The sequence below is a fragment of the Chiloscyllium punctatum genome, chromosome 32 (genome assembly GCF_047496795.1).
Source record: "Chiloscyllium punctatum isolate Juve2018m chromosome 32, sChiPun1.3, whole genome shotgun sequence".
Classification (NCBI taxonomy): domain Eukaryota; kingdom Metazoa; phylum Chordata; class Chondrichthyes; order Orectolobiformes; family Hemiscylliidae; genus Chiloscyllium; species Chiloscyllium punctatum.
Window position 1 is genome coordinate 20,072,039 of NC_092770.1, and position 24,788 is coordinate 20,096,826.

The 24,788-nt window shown below is 42.7% G+C and overlaps 1 protein-coding gene across 1 annotated transcript in view; it reads left to right on the forward strand.

Moving 5' to 3' along the window:
- The window catches only part of LOC140457961 (epiphycan-like), a 47,924-nt gene extending 31,352 nt beyond the window's left edge, over nucleotides 1-16,572 (forward strand). Inside the window, exons 4-7 of the mRNA XM_072551831.1 lie at nucleotides 5,065-5,223; nucleotides 7,319-7,521; nucleotides 8,850-8,945; nucleotides 15,584-16,572. Coding sequence (XP_072407932.1) covers nucleotides 5,065-5,223; nucleotides 7,319-7,521; nucleotides 8,850-8,945; nucleotides 15,584-15,751 — 626 coding nt within the window. The 3' untranslated portion in view covers nucleotides 15,752-16,572. The remainder of the gene's footprint in view (nucleotides 1-5,064; nucleotides 5,224-7,318; nucleotides 7,522-8,849; nucleotides 8,946-15,583) is intronic.
- Nucleotides 16,573-24,788: the final 8,216 nt, after the last annotated feature.

Sequence of the window (24,788 nt, forward strand, 5' to 3'; positions counted from 1 at the left end):
CTCAACCTCAGTTCTGTTGATGTAGATGAGGGCATGTTCTCATCCTTTCATCCTGAAGTCAATGATCAGTTATTCAGTTTTGCTGATGTTGAGAGAGATGTTGTTCTCATTGCGCCACACAACCAAGCCCTCAATTTCCCTTCTGTATTTTGACTCATCATTGTTAGATATCCATCATACTACAGTGGTGTCATAAGTTTATCAGTAAATTATCCAGTTTACATAATCTCACTTCTTAATTTGAAGTAATTGAGGCGACTGAATTATTATAGTAACAACTATTGATTCACACTGGATTCACAACAAATGATTTTCAATGTGTAAAAGGTGCTAGTGCTAACAATGCTAATGCTGGTGCTTGTGAGCTCAACAGAACAACATCTTTGATAGTCCTATTGAACTATAAATGGCGTTTGATTGTAATTTGGCAACATAGTCATGGGTGACCAGGGAGTACAGTGGGGGGCCGAGGACGCATCCTTGGAGGCCTCCAGTGTTGAGTGCTATTGTGGAGTTAAGATACAGGTCAGGTGTAATCCCATTGAATGACAGTAGATTTGAGAAGCTTCAATAGACAATAGACAATAGATGCAGGAGTAGGCCATTCTGCCCTTCGAGCCTGCACCGCCATTCAATATGATCATGGCTGATCATTCCTAATCAGTATCCTGTTCCAGCCTTATCTCCATACCCCTTGACTCCACTATCTTTAAGAGCTCTATCCAATTCTTTCTTAAATGAATCCAGAGACTGGGCCTCCACTGCCCTCTGGGGCAGAGCATTCCACACAGCCACCACTCTCTGGGTGAAGTAGTTTCTCCTCATCTCTGTCCTAAATGGTCTACCCCGTATTTTTAAGTTGTGTCCTCTGGTTCGGCACTCCCCCATCAACGGAAATATGTTCCCTCCTGCCAGAGTGTCCAGTCCTTTCATAATCCTATACGTTTCAATCAGATCCCCTCTCAGTCTTCTAAATTCAAGGGTATACAAGCCCAGTCGCTTCAGTCTTTCCGTGTAAGGCAATCCTGCCATTCCAGGAATTGACCTCGTAAACCTACGCTGCACTCCCTCAATAGCCAGAATGTCTTTCCTCAAATTTGGAGACCAGAACTGTACACAGTACTCCAGGTGTGGTCTCACCAGGGCCCTGTACAGCTGCAGAAGCACCTCTTTGCTTCTATACTCAATCCCTCTTGTTATGAAGGCCAGCATGCTATTAGCCTTCTTCACGACCTGCTGTACCTGCATGCTTGCCTTCATTGACTGGTGGACAAGAACACCCAGATCTCTCTGAACAGCCCCTTTACTTAATTTGATACCATTGAGGTAGTAATCTGCCATCCTGTTCTTGCCACCAAAGTGGATAACCAGACATTTATCCACATTAAACTGCATCTGCCATGCATCTGCCCACTCACCTAACTTGTCCAGGTCACCCTGTAATCCCCTAACATCCTCATCACATTTCACCCTACCACCTAGCTTTGTGTCATCAGCAAATTTGCTAATGTTATTGCTGATACCATCTTCTATATCATTTACATATATTGTAAAAAGCTGTGGTCCCAGCACGGATCCCTGCGGTACCCCACTGGTCACTGCCTGCCATGCGGAAATGGAGCCGTTAATCACTACCCTTTGTTTCCTATTAGCCAACCAATTCTCTATCCAATCTAGTACTTTGCCCCCAATCCCGTGCGCCCTAATTTTACTCACTAACCTCTTGTGTGGGACTTTATCAAAAGCTTTCTGAAAATCCAGGTACACTACATCCACTGGATCTCCCTCGTCCATCTTCCGAGTTACATCCTCAAAAAATTCAAGAAGATTAGTCAAGCATGATTTCCCCTTCATAAATCCATGCTGACTCTGTCCTATCCTGTTACTATTATCCAGATGTGCCGTAATTTCATCCTTTATAATAGACTCCAGCATCTTTCCCACCACTGAGGTCAGACTAACTGGTCTATAATTTCCTGCTTTCTCCCGCCCACCCTTCTTAAAAAGTGGCACAACATTAGCCGCCCTCCAATCCTCAGGAACCGACCCCGATTCTATTGAACTCTAGAAAATAATCACCAGCGCATCCACGATTTCCCGAGCCACCTCCTTCAGTACCCTGGGATGCAGGCCATCAGGTCCCGGAGACTTATCAACCTTCAGACCTAACAGTCTCTCCAACACCAAATCCTGGCAAATAGAAATTCCCTTAAGTTCAGGTCCTTCAGCCACTGTTACCTCAGGGAGATTGCTTGTGTCTTCCCCAGTGAACACAGATCTGAAGTACCCATTTAATTCCTCTGCCATTTCTTCGTTCCCAGTAATATATTCCCCTGCTTCTGTCTTCAAGGGCCCAATTTTTGTCCTAACCATTTTTTTGCCTTGGACATACCTAAAAAAGCTTTTACTATCCTCCTTTATATTCTTGGCCAGTTTACCTTCGTACCTCATTTTTTCTCTGCGTATTTCCTTCTTACTAATCCTCTGTTGTTCTTTAAAAGCTTCCCAGTCCTCCGTTTTCCCGCTTATCTTCGCTAAGTTATACTTTTTCTCTTTTAACCTTATATGTTTCTTTACTTCCCTCGTCAGCCACGGCCGCCCATGTCTCCTCCTGGGATCTTTCTTCCTTTTAGGAATGAACTGATCCTGCATCTTCTGCATTATACACAGAAATATCCGCCATTGTTCCTCCACGGTCTTCCCTGTTAAGGTATTGAACCACTGAACTTTGGCCAGTTGCTCCCTCATAGCTCCATATTTCCCTTTATTCAACTGAAATATTGTCACTTCAGATTGTACCCACTCCCTCTCAAATTGCAGATTGAAGCTTATTGTATTATGGTCACTACTTCCCAATGGCTCCTTCACTTCAAGGTCACTGACCAATTCTGGTTCGTTACACAATACCAGATCCAGAATCGCCTTATCCCTGGTCAGCTCCAGCACCAGCTGCTCTAAAAATCCATCTCTGAGGCACTCCACAAAGTCTCTTTCTTGAGGCCCGATACCATCCTGATTCTCCCAGTCTACCTGCATGTTAAAATCCCCATAACAACTGTAGTAACATCTTTGCGACAAGCCAATTTCAGCTCCTGATTCAACTTACTTCCAACATCCAGACTACTGTTTGGGGGCCTGTAGATGACTCCCATGAGGGTCTTTTTACCCTTAGTGTTTCGAAGCTCTATCCACACTGACTCTACATCCCCTGACTCTAGGTCCGCCCGCGCAAGGGACTGAATATCCTCCCTTACCAACAAGGCCACCCCACCCCCTCTGCCCGTCAGTCTATCCTTACGATAGCACGTGTAGCCTTGAATATTCATTTCCCAGGCCCTGTCCCCATGAAGCCACGTCTCAGTTATCCCCACAATATCGTATCTGCCAATTTCCAAAAGAGCCTCAAGCTCATCCACCTTGTGTCTAATGCTTCTTGCATTCATATATAGAATTTTTAATTTGTTACTGCTCTCACCCTTCCCCTCAACCCTTATTTCACTCAACTTTACAGCATGATGCCTTTTCCAGTTTTCTGCCTCCTTGATACAGTTGTCTTTCTTGACTTCTCTTGTTCTAACTACCCCTTCAATTTCCTTTTTAAACATCCAGCTTGTCCCCTCCCCCCCGCTACTTAGTTTAAATGTAGCGGTGTTGCAGCAGAAAACCTGCTTGCCAGAATGCCGATCCCTGTTCTATTGAGGTGCAAGCCGTCTCTCTTGTAGAATTTATGGTTACCATAAAATATACCCCAGTGATCCAAGAACTTGAAACCTTGCTTCCTGCACCAGTTCCCCAACCACACGTTCAAGTCCATTATCTCCCGGTTTCTGGCCACACTAGCCCGAGGAACTGGAAGCAAACTGGAGATAACCACCTTGGACGTCCTGCTTTTTAGCCTTCTTCCTAGTTCTGCGAAGTCTCGCTGTAGTATGTTCCTCCTCTTCTTCCCGACATCATTTGTGCCGACGTGTACCACCACCTCGGGCTCTTCACCCTCGTCCTTGAGGATGTCCTGCACTCTGTCCGCGATGTCTTTCACTCTAGCACCAGGAAAGCAACACACCATCCTTAAATCCCGTCTGCTGCCACAAAAACCCCGGTCAGTTCCTCTCACGATGGAGTCCCTTATTACCACGGCTCTATGCGATGTCCGACTCTTCCGCTCTGCTTCTGCGGCAACTTTTGATTGACAAACATGGCCGCCTTGCGAACTGGTAGTGTCATCAGACTCTACTGTTTCCAAAAGCTTCAACTTGTTCCTGACAGGTACTTCTCCCGGCGTCTCTTGCACCTGTCTCCTCTCTGCTTTCCTCATCGTCTGCACTCTTCTGCTCTCTTCTGGCATGATTGGTGTAATAACATCACTGAAGGTCTTGTCCAGAAAGATCTCGTTCTCTCGGATGAGCCTAAGGTCTTCGAGTTCTTTCGTCAGTGCTGCAATATGCTCGGTCAATTGCTGAATGTGCGCACACTTTCCACACATATACGAGCCAGACGCACCAGAGTCGTTGACTTGCCACATCAAACACGTAGCGCACTGAACCAGCTGAGCAGTCATGTCTTCACCCTCTTCAACTGTGGCGTAATCTCTTTACTCAACCTCCTTATCAAGATTCCTGAGCTGAAGCCTCACTCTTCGATCTAAACTTCCTTAGACCCTCTTCCTATGGCAACTCTGTGGACTCTTAATTAAGGTTAGAGGAGGAGGGAGGGAGGGAGACCCTACTTTGTAGGACCTGGGGTTTAGAACACACCCACTCTAATAACAATCACTTACCTACCCGACCAGCTTTGCGCTCCGTCTGAACTTCCGCCCAGCTCCCGCCGCCCACTGCCGAGAAAAGACCGTTGGCGTCGAGGTAAGTTCTTTATATAACAATCACTTACCTACCCGACCAGCTTTGCGCTCCGTCTGAACTTCCGCCCAGCTCCCGCCGCTCTCTGCTGCGAAAAGACCTACTTACTGTTCCTATCAGGGAATACTATTTATTGAACAATATTATTGTTCAAGCGTCAAGAGTATAACTTCAACGGCAATATTTATTTTCTGGTTTTATCTCTCAGGTCTTCCAACCTGCCTTCTCTGTACCTGCCTGAGTGGATCTGTTTACTGTGATGATACAGATATCAAAAACATACCTGCTCTCCCCAAGGATACCACTCACTTTTATGGACGGTTCAACAAGCTCACCAACATAAAGAAAGGAGATTTTGCTGGGCTAAGTATGACAATGTGAACGTTCAGCCTTATTATTATAGAAAGGAAAGACAATGTTAATTTCTTTGTATGGAATATGTGTTCTTGTTCTATTTTGGAAATCTTGCGCGACCATCAGATTGCTTTGCTTGGTTGCAGTATAATGAGAGTAAAAATGTGAATGTAAACAAAGTAAAGTTTTGAGTGCAGGAGTCCATAACATTTGCTATGACTGATGTAAATGGAGTTAAGGTACAGATCAGGTGATAATATCCACAGTCCACAAGGAATCCTGTTAGAGAGAGACAAGTGACTACATAGCTTGGGGAGCATCACTACATATTAAGCATGGGGCAAGAAAGGAGGCAGCCACATGAATAACATGGAAATTGAATGTGGCGATCCTGGTATTGGACTGGGATGGACAAAGTTTAAAATCACACAACACCAGCTTACAGTCTAACAGGTTTATTTGAAAGTACAAGCTTTTGGAGCGCTGCTCCTTCGTCAGGTAGCTAGAAGATTGAAGACACACCATGAATGTTATGCAGCATTACATTTTAGCCATTTGACCAATTGAGCTGGCTGACTACCACAGCTCAGCCATGGTCCAACTGAACTGTGACTACATGTTTTCAAGATATTGAAAGGTACGGTTACAGCATATACAGAGAATCTTCTTTTGTCATTGGAGAAGCTACTTAAGGGGCATAATCTTAAAATTACAGCCATGCATCTCAAGAGAGAAACTAGGAAACACTTCAGTGCACAACAGTTGGTAGAAATACGCAGTTCCTTCCACACAATAAAACAATAGCTTGTGGATCACTTAATAATGTTAAATTGGTTGTTAATAGATTTGGGTGTAGAGTTAATATCCAGATCAGGTGTAATTCCATTAAATAACAGAACTTGAAGGCTTGAAGAGCAATCTGGCCTGAGTGCATGGGTTTCAGGGATTAAATGGCAGGCTTCTGTTGTTATGATCCTAAATGAACATTATGGAGGCAGCATAGTCTTAATATTTGAGCCAGGCCATTCATTGGTTGTAACAACTCAGGAAGCCTTACTGTAAGGGATTTATTGATTATTGTTGAACACTAAAATAGAGCCATTACTTGTGGCATACAAAAGCTAGTCCCAGTCTGAAACAGATGATTCTGCAGATCCATCCCTGAGTCTGCTTTGTAATGCTCTAGGGTGATGAGTTCCACTGGGCAGGCCATTGCCTGTTACCAAGGGAACGCAGACTCAGCGGGAAATTGATATGTAGAGGCCAGTGGAAAAGCTGTTAAAGTTGGGGATAGGGAGAGACAGTGGCAGGGGTTCTCAACTGAAAATGTCAGAACTCAGATTGATACAGTTTTGTGTATCGCTGCTGGAGACAGTGTTACAGAATATTCTTGTCACTTTTCTTAGACCCACAGAATCATCAAAGTTAAGGAGGTATGCAGGGTTGTAATGTGGAACAAGGAAGCAGGGTTGGATGTGGCATGGAAGGAGAAAATTCAGGAAGCAAAGAGAAAGGTCAGGAGCTCTACAACAGGGAGAAAGAGTTACATAAATGTCCATACTTGCATGGTAACTCTGATTGCATATAATATTGCAAATGTGTAATCTATTCCTTATTGGAAGCGCATTATCTTAGGTAAAAACAATGACTGCAGATGCTGGAAACCAAATTCTGGAGTAGAGTGGTGCTGGAAAAGCACAGCAGTTCAGGCAGCATCCAAGGATCAGGAAAATCGATGTTTCGGGCAAAAGCCTTTCATCAGGAATACAGGATGATGAAGGGCTTTTGCCTGAAATGTCGATTTTCCCGCTCCTCGGATGCAGCCTGAACTGCTGTGCTTTTCCAGCACCACTCTACTCCAGCGCATTATCTCAGTATTACGCTGAGTTCAAATTTCACATTACAAATTGCTTACTTCGATCAGGCAACTGTTAGGACCATATGGATATTAACAGGGGGCTATTATGTTTATCATTTGTTTCCAAGTATATTAATTGTGAGTAATGATCATCTTAGATCACTGAAAGTCAATTGATGCAACAAGTAATAGAATTATTATGGTATTATTTGTTCCTAAATATATTAATTGCAAATAATTATCATCCTAGATCACCTAAAGAGGATTGATGTGACAGGTAATAGGATTTCTTCAATTGATGAAGATGCTTTAAGGCAGTTGCCTGAACTGGTTGATCTGATGGTTGCTTCAAATGAACTTGTGCAGCTTCCAGAGCTACCCAAAACTATGGTCAGCATTGATGCCAGTTACAATAAACTGAACAGCAGTGGGATAAAAACTGAAGCATTCAAAGTAAGACCCCTAATTATACAATTTAGTACATGTTTTTTACAAATGTCTTGCATGGTCAACTTTCAAATATGGATGCACGGTCTAATTAGTTTGAGAGTTGATTGAGCTTCTTTAATACAGCAGATCATTGGTCCTTTAATATTGCAGATATGTTTCTTTAAAAATCTTTTTCGTCTATACACACTTCTTTACACGGTGTGGTTATTTTTTCATGTGTTTTTCATACTATTTGTGTTAATTTTCCCATTTATGAGTGTCATTATAAAGTAATTTACCTATTAAACTATGTTGTAGTTATTACCCAATCACAAATACATTTTGGAGTAGCTTTCGAGCAGTTTGTGACAGGTTAGTGCATTCCTTGTTTTGTTTTCCCCATATAGAAAGGAGAAGAAGCAAGCAGAAGTACTAGGGCAATTTTTTCAATCACTTAAGTTTTTGCTTCATGGTAAATATTTGCTCTCAAATCCTCTTCATATAGATATGGTCCTGACCCTGTCTTAATGAGGGTAATTCAGAATCTGGGAAATAGCATAAAGTAAATATATAAATTTAGCTGCCCATAATATAGCTGCCCTGAAGGGGCTCTTAGGGTGAAGCAGTATCTGTAGACCAAGAAACCCCAATTCAAGTCCCACTTGCTCCAGGAATAAGAGCTTTGGATAGGTTGATTAAAAATACCTATATCTATCGTGATCAAACTCAACAGAAATAAAATTTGGATTGTTGTTATTTTAATCAACATGTTATGACACACCTTGAGGGCAGGGGGATAGAACTCAAACCTTCTGGATCAAAGGAAAGGGCACTACAACTAATGTCTATACCCCTAGGTTTGTACATATTTTTAGTTAACTGTTCAGACATGTTATGACACACATCTGCAGCAGAGGAGACTTCAGACTACAGCTTTTTGCATAGTGCTGGTTAAAGGATTATCTTGATTTTGCTTTTGTTATTCTATTCATATAATTTAATGTTACATACCAAAATGCTAGTGGGCTCTTGTCTGCCTAGCTGTAACTTGTACTTTGTGGCTGCAATCCAATTCAGGGCAGTCTAAAGAAAATTCTCCAATTACATTAACCTTCAACTTCATGAATTTTAAAGTAAAATTGCTGTTTGGTGAAAACTCCACTCGGGTAAAAGCTGAAGCTTTCATAATCTTGCATTTAGGAATTGGTTAGATGTTCTTTGCTCCCAGTATCAATCTCAAACATAGATGACAGTCTCTGCAATTTTCCCATCACATTGTTTTCATTGGTAATGTTCAATAATTGGTGATTCTTTGTTTTCTCATTGTTCCTTCTTTTCTTTTGAATTCACAGGACTTGAATAACCTTGAATACCTATATCTAGCTGGCAATTCACTGAATTATGTTCCACTTCCTCTGCCTGAGAGCCTTCGTTCCATTAACCTACAGGTATAACACACACCACTCAAGTTGCATATATATTATGCTAAACCTGATAACCTAATATTGCCATATCATCCAAAAATAACACAGCTAGGGACCAGGTGTCAAATTCAAATATCAGCTTAGGAAATTTAGCAAAACATAGGAAGATGCCAATAGACTAGTAATCAAGAGACCATAGACATGAGTTCAAAGTTCAAATCTCACCATGGCAGCTGGTGAAATATAAATTCAATTAACAAAAGTCTTGAGGAGAAAGCTAGTATCAGTAATGGCAACCATAAAACTATCATCAATTGTCATTACAAAAAAACTGACACACTTATTCCATTCAGGAAAGAAAGCTGCCATCTTTTCCTGGTCTGACCTACATGTGACTCTAGACTCTTATAATATGGTTGACTCTTAACTGTCCTCTAAAATGGCTGGCAAACATTTTCAGTTCAATGGCAATTAGAGAAGGGAAATACATACTGACTTTACCAGTGATGCCCTCATCCCATGAAAGAATAAAGAAAAAAAAGTTATATTGCTCAGTGTGAATCAAGAGAGCAGTCCATAAACAGAGAAAGAAAGAGAGAAAATACTGCTCAGTTAAATACTGTTCCATTTTCCTCGTTTATTTTAAATCTCAGTGCCCAATAATTCTCCTAGCGTACCACATCAATAATAGGATAGATGCCCATCACTTCAAACTTCCATACATATACCGACATATTCCAAAATTCAGAACAATTTGAGTAAAGAAACATTCATCTCAGTCCTAAACAAGTAAACCACAGAAGATCCTAAGGAGTCTTGACAGGATGGATTCTGAGAGGATATTTTCCTTTACTGGAGAGAATCATGTGACAATTTTAAAACAGAAATTAGGTCAATTGTTTTCTCTCAAAAGACTGTTAATCAGTGAAATTCTCTTCCCCAGAGAGCAATGCAGGCTGGACCTTTGAAGTAAAGTCAGATGGGTTTTGACAAACAATGAGTCATGGGTTCTTGAGGGGAGACAGAAAAATGGAATTATGACTATAACCAGATCAACTACAATCTTATTAAATGTCACAGCAGGATTGAAGGGCTGAAAGGCCTTTATCCTGCTTCTAAATCTTACATTCCTATGATCTGCCTCTTATCTTGAGACTCTGTTCCTCTTTTCTAGATTTATCAGTTATGGGAAACAACTTTTCAGTATCTACCCTATGTTATAATCTTAAGAGCAGTCAGTAACTTTTTTTTAAAAATCAAATGCTCAGTTATTAACAGAAAGAGTTACACCACTTGATGTCATATTTCAAACAAACAAACTTTTACAGTATTGGGAAGTAAACACTACTAACTTGATGCTTTATTTCATAAAGCATATGGGTGGCACAATGGCACAGTGGTTAGCACTGCTGCCTCACAGCACCAGAGACCCGGGTTCAATTCCCGCCTCAGGCAACTGACTGTGTGGAGTTTGCACATTCTCCCCGTGTCTGCGTGGGTTTCCTCCGGGTGCTCTGGTTTCCTCCCACAGTCCAAAGATGTGCACGTCAGGTGAATTGACCATGCTAAATTGCCCATAGTGTTAGGTAAAGGGGTAAATATACGGGAATGGGTGGGTTACACTTCGGCGGGTCGGTGTGGACTTGTTAGGCCGAAGGGCCTGTTTCCACACTGTAAGTAATCTAATCTAATAACATTTATTCTATGTGCCCAGAAATCTCAACAGGTTACCTTCCATTCAAATTTTATTTTCACCCAAGAGTTCTCCTATACAGTACAGGATCTTGAGCAATTCTCTACTTTTCCTGAATCCAAACCAAGGTGTGCCATAGCTCTCACTTTGTACACAACCAGTCCAACACCGGCATCTCAAAATCATGACTTTAATTCTCCTCAGTGTTCCTACTATTCTCCAATGACATAAGATTACTTGGGGTCCTTCCATGATGACCCTTTAATCTCCTTAAGTACGACATGATTGTGGAGACCTCAGCTTAAGCACAGGCTTTCATTTACATAGCTTAGTGCTTTATAGCTCCTAGGTAATTTCTCTCTCTGGCTATTCCTGTGGTGTTCTAGTCCTTAACATAAACCGCCTGTTTCAAACATGTTACAAAGCTGAGTAATGGTTTGGTGAGAAAACATACAGATAAACACAAGATGATATGTAAGCTCCCAGTATTCTTACCCCACAGCAATGTGTCATATTTGTAATGTCCCAGATAAAGACTTCAATAACTCACTTCAATTATCAACTGATCCTTTATCTAAAAATTATATGGATACTTTAAGATTGTCCCTTGTTTACTAATTGCTTTTCAACCTTCCTTTGACCTGGGAAATTACATGAACAATTTGGATGACAAATAAAGACATCTGGCCTCCATCAAGAAGCTTAGAGAGGAACCACTTCTAACTTTGATTTTATTGAATAGACACAGGTCACTATTTAAATGGCATTTGCTTCAGTCTGTTTGCCACTCTTTCTTTAGGGGTTTCCATTCAAGTCAGAGGGCATTCCAACAGGAAATCAGAGTTAAATGAATAGGGAATATGGCTGGGGGCAGAGATTAAAGTTTTAGCAATGGGGAACAGGCAGACTTAGGGGAGGGTATGACACAAAAGGATTTAAATGTAAGGTAGAGATATAACAGCACCATGACATTTTGAAGGGGCCTGATAGTGTAGAAATGGAAAGATTTTTCCACTGGTCAAGGACTTTAAAACAAAGGAAAAATGTCTCCTGGATGGTATGTTGCCTCCTGGGTGCCAGAGTCAGGGATGTTTTGGATCGAGACTGCAGGATTCTTAAGGGGGAGGGAGAGCAGCCAGACGTCATGGTATACATCGGTACCAATGACATAGCTAGGAAAAGGGATGAGGACCTGAAAAGTGAATATAGGGAGTTAAGTTGAAAGCTAAAAGGCAGGACAAGCAGACTAGTAATCTCAGGATTGCTACCAGTGCCATGAGCTAACTAGGTTTGAAACAGAGAGCAAGTTCAGATGAACATGTGGCTGCAAGGCTCGTGTAGGACAGAGGGCTTCAGATATGTGGACCATTGGGATAACTTCTGGGAAAGTTAGGACTTGTACAAGAAGGATGGGTTGCACTTGAACTGGAGGGGCACCAATACCCTGGGTGGGAGGTTTGCTAGAGCTCTTTGGGAGGGTTTAAACTAGTTTGGCGGAGGGGGGAGTGGGAACCAGAGCTATGGACCTGAGGATGGAGTAGCTAGTGAACAGCCAGACACAGTGTGCAGTGAGTCTGTGAGGAGGGACAGACAGTTGATAGGGTAAAGTTGCAGTCAGTGTGATGGGTTGAAGTGTGTCGATTTTAACACAAGAAGTATCGAGAATAAGGGTGATGAATTCAGAGCATGGATCAGTACTTGGAACTATGAAGTTGTGGCCATTACAGAGACTTGAATATCACAGGGGCAAGAATGATTGTTGAATGTTCCAATTTTGGATGTTTCAAAAGGAATAGTGGGGAAGATAAAAGAGGTGGGGGAGTGGCATTGCTAATCAGGGATAGTATCACAGCTGCAGTATGGGAGGTTGTCGAGGAGGTTTGTCTACAGAGTCAGTATGAGGGGAAGCCAGAGACCCAGGAAAAGAATAGTCAGTTTATTGGGAGTTATCTACAGACCCCCTCAGTCTGTATTTGGGAGGAAGATTTTGGAAAGGTGCAGAGGTAACAGGAGTGTTGTCATGGGTGACTTTAACTTCCCTAATATTGATTGGAACCTCTTTAGTTCAATTAGTTTGGAAGGAGCAGTTTTTGTCAGGTGTGTCCAGGAAGGATTCTTGATTCAATATGTTGATAGGCCGATTCGAGGGGAGGTCATATTGGATTGGTACTTGGCAATGAACCAGGACATGTGTCAGATCTCTCAGTGGGAGAGCATTTCAGTGATAGTGATCACAACTTCATGACTGTTACTATACTCATGGAGAGGGACAGGAGCTGACAGCATGGGAAAGTATTTAATTGGAGGAGGGGGAATTACAATACTGTCAGGCAGGAATTGAGTTGCATAAATTGGGAACAGATGTTCTCAGGAAAATGCACAACAGAAATGTGGAGATTGTTTAGGTTTGTCCCACTGAGGCAAGGAAGGGATGAGAGGTTGAAAGAACCTTGGGTGACAAGGGATGTAGAGGATGTCTAGTCAAGAGGAAGAAGGAAGCTTACTTAAGGTTGAGCAGGCAAGGATCAGACAGTGCTCTAGACGGTTACAAGGTAGCCAGGAAGGAACTGAAGAATGGACTTAGAAGGGCTGGAAGGGGTATGAAAAAGCTTTGGTGGGTAGAATTAAGGAAAACCCCAAGGAATTCTACACTTATTTGAGGAACAAGAGGATGGTCAGAGTTAGGGGAGGGCCAATCAGGGATAGAGGAGGGAACTTGTGCCTGGAGTCAGAGAAAGCAGAGGAGGTCCTTAATGAATACTTTGCTTCAGCATTGAGAGGGACCTTGACGTTTCTGAGGACAACATGTAACAGGCTGATATGCTTGAACAGGTTGATGTCAAGAAGGAAGATGTGCTGAAAACTTTGAAAAACATAAAGACAGACATGTCCCCTGAGCCAGACACAATATACCCAAGGTTGCAACATGAAGTGAGGGAAGTGATTGCTGCACCTTTGGCAATGATCTTTGCATCCTCACTGTCTGCTGGAGTACTACCAGGTGATTGGGTGGTGGCAAATGTTATTCCCTTGTTCAAGAAAGGGAATAGGGATAACCCTGGGAATTATAGACCAGTCAGAGATAGGATTTATGATTACTTGGAAAACCACAGTTTGATTAGAGATAGTCAGCATGCCTTGTGAGGGGCAGGTCATGCCTCACAAACCTTTTTGAATTCTTTGAGGATGTGAAAAAAACATTGATGAGATTAGAGCTGTGGATGTGGTGTACATAGATTTTAGTAAGGTGCTTGATAAAGTTCTCCATGGTAGGCTCATTCAGAAATTAAGGAGGCATGGGATACAGGGAAATTCTGTTGTCTGGATACAGAATTGGCTGGTCCATGGAAGACAGAGAGTGGTTGTAGATGGAAAGCATTTGGTCTGGATTTCAGTGACCAGTGGTGTTCCATAAGGATCTGTTCTCAGACCTCTGCTCTTTGTGATTTTTATAAATGACTTGGATGAGAAAGTGGAAGGGTGGGTTAGTAAGTTTGTCAATGACACAAAGGTTGGTGGAGCTGTGGATAGTGTGGAGGGCTGTTGTAAGTTGCAATGGGACATTGACAGAATGCAAAATAGAGCTGATAAATGGCAGATGGCGTTCAACTGAGAAAAGTGTGAAGTGATTCATTTTGGAAGGTTGAATTTGAGTGCAGAATACAGGGTTAAAGGCAGGATTTTTGGCAGTGTGGAGGAACAGAGGGATCTTGGGGTCTATGTCTATCAATCCCTCAAAGTTGCCATCCAAGTTAATAGGGTCGTTAAGAAGGCGTATGGTGTGTTGGCTTTCATTTGCAGGGGGATTGAGTTTAAGAGCCACAAGGTTACGCTACAGCTCTATACAGCCGTGGTTAGACCACACTGGAATATTGTATTTACTTCTGGTTGCCTAATTATAGGTAGGATGTGAAAGCTTTAGAGAGGGTGCAGAGGAGATTTACCAGGATGCTGCCTGGAATGAAGTGCATGTCTTATGAAAAAAGGTTGAGGGAGTTAAGGCTATTCCCGTTGGAGTGAAGAAGGCGACTTGAGGTGACAAGACGATGAGAGGCATAGATAGAATGAGTAGTCAGAGAATTAGTCTTCTGGCTTAGGTATAAATGGCTATCACAAGAGGGCCTAATTTTAAGATGATTGGAGGAAGATTTAGGGGAGATGTCAAAGATTGGTTCTTTACACAGAGAGGTGTGGATGCATGTAATGCACTGCCACTTGTAGAAGTATCGTCAGATACATTCGGGACACTTAAGCAACTCTTGGATAGGCATATGGATGATAGTAAAATGAAGGGTATGTAGGTTAGTTTGATCTTAAGAGTAGGATAAATGATTGGTACAACAGTGAAGGCCAAAGGGCCTGCTGTACTGCTTTATGTTCTAAGTCTCAGGATAACAGGACATCGGTTAAGAGTGAGAGAAGGAGAAATTATTTCACTCAAAGGATTGTGAAATTTCCACCCCAGAGAGATCTGAAATCTTCATCATTGAATAAATTTAAAGCTAGAAGAGTCAAGCTTTTGGTCCCTTGGGAGATCAAGGGATATGAGGAGTGAAATAACTCCACAGTGGCTAGTATCCCAGCAGCAAGTCACCCTTTATTTACATGTGCACAGTAATTAACTCTCAGCCAGCTCCTTCAGAGCCAGCTCTCAGAGTGAGCGGAACCTCTGACACTCCTGTTTATATCTGTCAGCCAAGGCTCCCTGTTTGGATCAGATTAACAGCCTCAGTTGGTGAACTCGTATTCTATGAGGTCCACCTGACTGACCTCATTACAACCACTATAGAGCAGATGGAAAATGGAATTGAAGCCCAAGATCAGCAGCTGATCATGTTGAATACAGGGGCCAGAAAATTGCAACTTTTTACATTTTTCACCGTACTCCTGTATTATTTTTACTTGAGTACACGTGACAATAAAACCTTATTCTATTAAACTAAAGTGCCATTTTTTCTCATCTTTTCAGAACAACAATGTTCAGCAGATTAATGACGACACTTTCTGTAACTCAAAGGACATACACTATGTTCGCAAGGCCCTGGAGCTCATTCGACTGGATGGAAATCCCATTAATCTTAGCAAAACACCTAGTGCCTATATCTGTCTCCCACACGTGCCCTATGGCAATTATTAAAGATCTCCATTTCTATTCCCAGTGTACACAAAAGAAATCACAGTGGGCCAAAGCCTTTTACTATTGTGCTTAGGATTTTCAACAGCAAATAATTCCTTTTCAATGAATCTGTTTAAATGCTACATCCATGGTATTTCTCTTGTTCTAATGAGTGATTGAATCATTTCTGTAAAGGAAGAACATATTCAACTATTTGAAATGCTAGGTAATAAAGCAAGAGAAAGGAAAAGTTGTAAATGTTTAATAAGGAAACCTACTTTGAAATCCAATCTGTATTGACTCTGCCAAATAAAATAAATATGATCTGGTTAAAAAAACATTTTGTTATTCGTTAAGCAATATATGTGCTCCATCAATGCATTTTTAACTTACCTTCATGTTATAAGCCTGATGCTATAAAAAGAAAAATTTATTTTGCCTTTTCATTTCTTTGAAGCATTTAACATTATTGTTAGATTTATAATGAACCCCATCTGCCTTGTAAACATTATTCCTAATTGTACTTGCAGCATGAATAAATGTCTCATTAATGTTATTTTTAAAGCCTCTTAATATGAAAAATATTGAATTTTGTTGTATCCTACAGGAAAAAATATAAAACTTAGTTGTAACTACACAATGGTAACACAATAATCATCAGGATGAACCTTTTGGTGTTAAGTAAGGTGGGACAAGCAAGCTGAAACAACAGCAAAACGTATTTGCGGTAATAATTTCTTTGATTTGAATTTTTAAAACCAACCACTGATGTGGAATCTAGCTTATGATGTTAAGTTAATTCATTTATTTATGTAAATTAAAATTTAAAACATTTTGTTTAACTATTAGGTCTCATTTAACTGCTTTCTTGATCTCTAGAATACACTGCAATTTGAGCCAGAGCAGCAAAACTGCAATGGACAAATAGTATTTGAGGCAGGTGGGTGCATGGTTATTGATGTATATTTTGTTCCACAAATCCAGACGACAAAAGTTTCAGTACAATGGTAGATGCTTTATTATCGGATAGCTGGTGAGAAATTCTCAATGTCCCCAGAAGCAGTCGTGTGTCTACTTGTGGTGACACTTCTCCACAATTCTCTGCTTTACACACAAAGACAGTATTTTTTATAGGAAGTAAACAAAAGGTCTATCAGTCACATAGTCAATTGCCGTTACATAGTTTAAAATCAGCAATTATAAACTTACAAAGCCGGTGAATGTGGATGTCCTATGATAACTAGTGGATGGATTGCATGGACTGATTATTGTGCTCTTCATGATCATGTGTTGATGGGAAGAGAGTAAAACAGAAGGGTTATGCCTGTTCTTAATGAGGGATTCACATACCTATGCTAATATGAAGGGGAACCAAGATAATGGAAGCAGGAGACAGTTTAAAAGGGTTGTGGCCAAGGCTATCAGTCATTTCTGGGAAGGACAAATACCTTTGCCTGAGGCTGCAGAGGAATCCACATGTGTGCCTCTAAGATTCAGTCAGCCTCCTCCCTACTGAGATGTTCTGTCTATTCTGTAAGAGGACAGACATACAATTGATACTGCGGTGAGTCTCTTTGGTAGTGGAATGTTTAACCCTTGGGCCCCCAGTATGCCTTGAAAGAGAAGTAAATCATAAAACTGATCCCTTTGTGGTTTTCTAACTTCCTCATTCCCTCCTATTGATCATTCAATGATCAACCAGGTCCACTCAGAGCATATAGCGAAAACATTCAGACAACAGTGGCCATAAGCACCGAAGCATTAGAATGCAGGATATTTCGAAGAGTATTATAATTCTGATATGTACTAGCAGGCCTCCCAGTCCTCCGAGGATGCCCTCCAGTGACCACCCTTCCATGCCATTGCTAAATCCCTTGTCAATTGGGTTGGACAGTCTGGATTTCCTGTGTGATGTGTTTAGAAAGGTCAGTGATGTTAGTGGACTCATCAGGGATATAGGTGCAGCACTCTGCCCCAATAATAGCACAGGTACCACCCTCTTTGGCCAGCAGGAAGTCCAGGGCCAAACGATTCTGGAGGGCCACAGTCCTAACTGCAAGCAATTCTGCGTTAATTTCAGGTAAAACACTAGCCATATCATTCGCAACCCTTTTCTATATGGTCCTAAGCTAAGTTCTTTGGCATGCAAATAGACAGCTGTCAGGGGAGAGAATATTCCCACCCAGGTGAGGAACCCATCGAGGGATCTTTAGGGTCTCGGGGGTGAGGGTAAGTGGCTGTAAATGCGGGGTACAACATACCCCATGTAACATGACCCCCTACGACTGGAGGGAAGCCAGGGTAGGCTTTTAACCAGCAAATAAAGTATGTGCCATTGTAAGCTGTCAAGGTGGAAACTGCGGCCCCCATCCCCGCAGCCTGGGAACAGGGTTATTACAGAAGTGGCCTGAGGTTCTGTTTAAATTCTGAATAGGTTTGACCCAGGGGATGACAAAGGAGCATTCACTCGTTCCCACGAGTACCTTTAGAGGGCTTCCCTTCCCACCTGAAACAAATGGTGAGTCGATGGTGTTGTTGAGAACAACAAGGGAGGGTGGCCATTGCGATTGTAATTAGGGTGATACCAGTCCCTGAATGAGGTCAGGTTATACACTGCCAACTGCCAATCCCATGCATCATCGGTGTTAGCAAGATCACTGGAAAGGTTTCGATGCAGTATCAATTCAGCCACTTCGTGCTTGCAGAAAGGTATGGGCCACAAAGGGATTCCCCCCTCTGCAACCCCCAAGAGGGGTGGCATGTGGGCACATAATCAATAGCGGGTGTCTCTCCCCGTTGCACGGGCTGTCTGATAGGTTGGTGCAAAAAGGTATTATGCTTACGGGTATCAGTTTAAAATCCATCTGTTCTCAAGGCCCCATTTCCCAAAGTCACCAAAATCACAAGTATGGAAAACATCTTTGCCCTCAGTTGGTGTTGGCTTCCATGCTGATTCTTTTGCAGTTGGTTCTTTGTATCCACTGGGGCTGCCCTTGTACTTTCACAGCCGTGTGAGTGGTCAGCAGCACCTGGAATGGACAGAAGTAGGTATTGGAGGTACTGGAGATTAGAGTGGTGCTGGAAAAGCACAACAGGTTAGGCAGCATCTGAGGAGCAGGAAAATGGGTCCAGGTCTTTGTGTTTGTTGATATCAACAAACACATCGACCTGGACCCAATATACCGGCCACTGCAGCGGACAGCTGGAACTGACAACCAGAAGTGACAGAGACAAATCACTATAAATGCCAGAGGAAACAACACAGAAGCGCTTCACAAGAGGCTCCCAAGCTCTGAGGATGTCCCCTAGACAGGGGATGAAACGCCTGCAACACAGATTCCCAGCTCGGTGAACAGAACCACAACAACGAGCACCCGAGCTACAAATCGTCTCACAAACTTTGAGCAGGAAAATCAACATTTTGGGCAAAAGCCCTTCATCAGGAAATCTGGAATGGTCCTTTCCATCTTGGTCCCAGCTTCTTTCGTTCCCAGTCCCCTGGCTCAGCAGCGGGGTAACCCCCTTCAAGCAGATCGTCACTCTCTCGGTAAGCCTGGCATACCTGCGAATCTAAACTTTGGAGAGATTTGGTTAGCCCCTGCAGATATGCCCTCACCTCCTCTCCCAGGGTGTTCATATCTAGTCTCTCAGGGATGGGGGCATGGGGTGGGGGGTTCGGACTATCCCAGGTCCCCATGAGCTTCCCTTAAATCACCTCAGCAGGAGATTGACCAGTTTTGCTTGAAGGGGTAACCCGCACGTGGAACAGGGCCAAGGGTAGGACCTTTCACCAACTTCGGCTTGTTTCCTGTTTTAGCTTTGCCAGTTTATTTTTTAGGGTACCATTTGTTTGTTCCACCACTCCAGCCGCTTTTAGGTAGAGAGTGCAGTGGAATTGTTGTTTTATTGCTAGCTCCCTGCAGATCCCCTAGTTAATTTTAGCCGCGAAGTGTAGCCCATTGTCTCTGGGAGCCCATAGCGGGGAATTATTTCCCTCAACAATATTTTACCACTGTTGCAGCCATGTTGTCCCTTGTTGGGATTGCCTCAATCCATCAATTGAAGACATTTACTATTACCAAACAATATTTATAACATTGTACGCTGGGTAATTCTATGAAATCTAGTTGTAGACAATTGACAGGCCCACCAGATAAGGCGGTAGTCCCAGAACCGCAAGGATTCCCTTTTCCAGCATTTGTCTTTTTGCAGATCAAGCATGCTTTGGCTCGTTTTTCAGCCATTGCTTTGGGCATCAGGGTGCCACCAGGTTTGCAGCAAAGTGCTGACCATTCCCTCCCTGCCTAGGTGTGTACAGTTATGTACATAATTCACCAAGATTGGTAAAAGCAAAGGAGAGACACAAACCTGTCCCACAGTTTGGTATGAACATCAAGGGTACATCCCATCTGTGACCCACAGTCTGTGTTCCTCTGCAGGCATGTCCCCCTGTAATTGATGTATCTCACCCAAGTCTGGAATACCTGTCCTCATACTTTTGTAACAAGGTGTTGCTATGAGCCCAACAGAACCAGGAAGGTGGGGTGTAAGGCTGCCTGCTTGGCGGAGGCATCTACTTGAGCTTTGCCCTTGGGGATTCTGTCAGCGGCACCAGTGTGAGCTGAACATTTGATCACTGCTAGGCTGGACGGTAACTGTGAGGCCTGCAAAAGATTATGCACAGAAACAGCATTACCCTGTGGAGGTTAAAGATCCCCTATGCTCCCATAAGATGCCATAGTCATGGGCAACGCCAAAAGCATAGTGAGAGTCTGTATAAATATTAGCCGAACTCCCTTCCACCAGGATGCAAGCCCGAATGAGGACAAACAATTCCGCCTTCTGTGCTGAGAGTGAAGTCTCAAAGCCTGCACGTTCAACCACTTCAGAATCTGTAGCAATCACATATCTGGAGCATCACTGACCTGTGGGTGAAATAAAGGAGCTGCCATCCACATAAAAAGTGAAGTCCGCATGTTCAAAGTGGCAGGTCTATGGTATTCCAATCCCAATGAAGTTCATCAGTACTGGCTGAAGGTGCGTTGTGATCGTGGGGCAGCTGAACAAACTCAGTTATTGTATGACCTTTAGAGCATGGCTTAGGGTCGTTCTGGCCGTCCCAGTAATAAATAAGGGCTCTCCTCATCTGTGTCCTGGTGTTTTCAAACCAATCCATGTTATATATCTGTGACACTCGAGGTATCCTCTTTGAATCTGTCATTTAAATCATCAGCTTCCATGCTTCTCAGCATCAAACAGCATCATAGGACTGAATCCATAGACACCAGCCATATATTCTCTACTCATCCAGGGACATAAGTATCTGATACTTTGCCAAACTCTCATCACTGTTTTGGCACCTCTCCCATTCATTTGCAGCCACTTAGGTCACATATACTGGTATTGCAGAGGACACTGGCAATTAGCATTGCAAGGGTGCCGTTAGGAATCTTTGGATGCTGGGGCAGGCACCCAGCTCACAGATTGGGCCAGTCTACATCTCAGAGCTGTTTGCTTGCCTCTCTTAGCGCTCACTCACTTAGCACCTGTATGCATGCTCTTGCCACCCAGTGCTTTGCCTTGACTTATCATGCCACACTATGCACACTATGCACTGGCACTGCAGCCAGAACCAACGGCTGTCAGTACTACTGTTTTAATGTGGTCTTTAGCACAGATACAAATCAAGGTACTGACATGTTTGTAATGAGAAATCTTTCAGGAGGATAACTGCTGTATAACACTGAGATGCCAATCTAAGACATAAAGCATGTGCCAGCTACACATTGACTCAACCAAATGACCATGTCATATTGGCCTAGATCTCAGTCCAATCTAGGAGGCCCATTGTTGTTAGCAAGTCTGTCTACTCATTTTTGGGGTCTAGCCACAATCAGTCATCAGCTTGGATTGCTCAGTCAAGGAATATATCCATCTACAGTACACAGAGTGGACAATGGTCAGTTCAATAGGGCAAGCACTAGTAGTTCAGGGGAGTCAGGGCTGCAGTATTGGGAGAGTAGACACACTTTCAAAGGTGAAAGGGCAACTCAAGCTGTATGCAGGACAGTATTCGCGGACATGATAGACTTCATCCGGGGAGGACTTATTGCCAGTGACCACCATTGTGGACTCCACAGGAGGAGAGCATAGAGGGCCAGTATGGATATAATTAGAGTTAATGTTGAGACTCAGGAGACAAGGTGGAAGTTGGAGGCAAAGGTCAATATGGTGGGTCTCCACATTGGACAGAAAGTGGAAATGGACTGTTGGGATAGCATGACGTATAACTGGACATGGAGACTCTTGGAGGTTACCTGGTGACCAGATAGAATCCAGTTGCTGATGGTGTCCACCACAAGCTCCATTCCCTGCTATCATTGGCCAAGCTGAAGGACTGAAATGTAACTGGAAAATGGCTGGCACAATGTCCAGGGTAGACAAATTAGTGTCACTTTGATGGAAAAATTGTGGGATCCTATTCTGTAAAATGACAAGTCACTGAAAGTCACAAATAAAGCAGGCACTTGCAAACCCCAGTTACATTTAATTTGCAATCTTTTCATTTCCCATTTCCTATGCATGCAAAGTGAATGTGCTTAGGGTGAAATGTTGATCAAAGGCAATTTGTACCATTCCATTGGTCCTTGCAAATTGAATGTTAGAATCTAATGATGTTAAGGTTAGCAGTAATGACTTAAAAGGAAGTGGAGTGCATTATTTCCCCCTCCAACTCTATTTTGATTTAATCCCTGCCCTCCCCTTCACTGTTTGATCACACAGCATTGCCCTTTGATGTGAAGGGCACTGCTTGTCACTGGCCACTCGGGTGTTTCCTTTCTTCCTGGTGGTGGAAATTTGAATAAAGATTCGTGCACCTTGTGTCTCTCACCTGCACACAAAAAAAATGACTTAAAAGGAGGCCAATGCTGGCCAAAAGTGAACTGTTAGTCCTGCAATTTCCAAGGGTACAGACCATGGTTTTAATCTATCATGTAATTTTAACAATGAAAAGTTGAATAATTGATGTGGATCTGAGATGGAAAAGGTATCAGCACAGCAGCTGTCCCTTTCTGATGTAACAGGTTAGTCACTCAGTCAGCACGGCAACTGCACATGTTAAGATTGAAGCTGAATGAATAATGGCGACATGCCCCTTGTTACTGGGGTGCACTGTGCCTCACAGTGTGCATGGAGAAGACTGTTCAGCCCTTATCTGCAGGTGTGCCACAAATGACTCTTCTGAGATTTGTCTTTTGCCCCTTGTGTTCTCAATGTAGGTCATTTCCACTGAGGGTTCTGTGTCCTAGTAATGGTGGGATGTTTGTCATAGCAGCTGCCTTCCTAAGAAGGTGAAGTGGATGCGGGAAGTGTTGGGCTGATGGTAAATCCATGCGCAGCAACATGCTAGCATGTAGGACAACAGGTAGATAGGCAGCTCAAGGAGAGGTCACAGCCGCAGGGCCCCTCAGGATGCATGGGGTCTGCAGGTCACACAGTGGTCTTTCAACCCCAACTCCATTTTTCTGGGGATTCGTGAAGTTCAGACTCAACATAACTTGGATTCCATTTGCAAAGAATGTGTGTCATACTAAAAGATAAACCATAAACCATATGGAATCTTCTGAAACTGCTGTTCCTTTTACAATATTTATGAAAATGCTAAAAAAGGTGACTGCCAAAAGTAAAATGACTTGATCCATGGATTCAGATGACCACATTGTCTTAAAACAAACAAAATTTCAGAATAAGAAGCATACTTTGAACCCATCAAGAGAACATTTCTTGACCTGATTTGATTTTTTTTTCAGTAACAAACTCCAAGGTGAATATTTGAACACAAGGATATAGTTGTGGAAAATCTACATAATACAATATTTGGAAAGTCTACCTCCTAAAGCAATCATGTTGACAGAAGCTTTTACAGAAGCTTTAAGTGTTGGCTGAAAGGCACAATACCGTTACTACAGAGATAACAGCAAAAAGGACAACAATAATGCAGCAAAAGTTTGAGAATATCCAGGTGTGAGCTGACATGTGGCAGGTAACATGCACAACCCACACAAAAACCATTGGCCATTTTCAACAATACAGAATCTCACCATCCCAGCCTGACATGACTCAAGTCAAGCCACCATAGTCTTACTCGACCATACAGCTGCTCTCTCATCAGACAGATGCTCAGGTAATGATTTAACCTAACAGCCTCCATACCTTAGACGAGGGGGAAGGTTGAGAAGGTGAGTCATGGTAACCTTAGTCAGTGTGGGAATTAAACCCACACTGTCAGCATCATAGTGTTTTGCAAGCCAACTGTCCAGCTAAATGAGCAAAACTGATCCCCAAAGACATTACTACTATGGAATCTCCCATTATTGATAGACTGGAAGTTACCATTGACCAGAAACAGGGTTGGACTGGCTATATAAATACATTGGCTGCAAGAGAAGATCAGAGGCTAGGAATGTTGCAGCAAATAATTCACCTCCAGTTTTGAAGAAAGGTCATTAGACCCAAACGCTAACTTTGTTTTCTCTTCATAGATGCTGCCATATTTGCTGAGTTTCTCTAGCAATTTCTGGTTTTGCAATTCACCTCCTGTCTCCTCAAGCTTATCCACCATCTACAAGGCACAAGTCAGGACTGTGATAGAATGCCCCCCATTTGCCTGGATGAATACAGCTCCAGCGTCGGTCAAGAAACTCATTATCGTCCATGACAAAGCTGCCCAATTGATGGGTACCATATCCATAAACATTCACTCCCTCCACCATCAATGTTAAGTAGCAACAGTACGTAGAGAGCAGAAATTCATCAAAACTCCTTAGACAGCAGCCTCCAAACCCACAATCCAAGGGCAGTAGATACATGGGAAAACCACCACCAAAAGTTCTCTTGTAAGACACTCACCATCATGACTTGAAAGTATATCACAGTTCCTTCAGTGTAGTTGGATCAAAATCCTGGAATTATCTCCCTAACAGCATTGAGGGTGTACCCACGTAGTGGTTCATGAAGGCAGCTCATCACCATCTTCTGAAGGGCTACAAAGGATGGA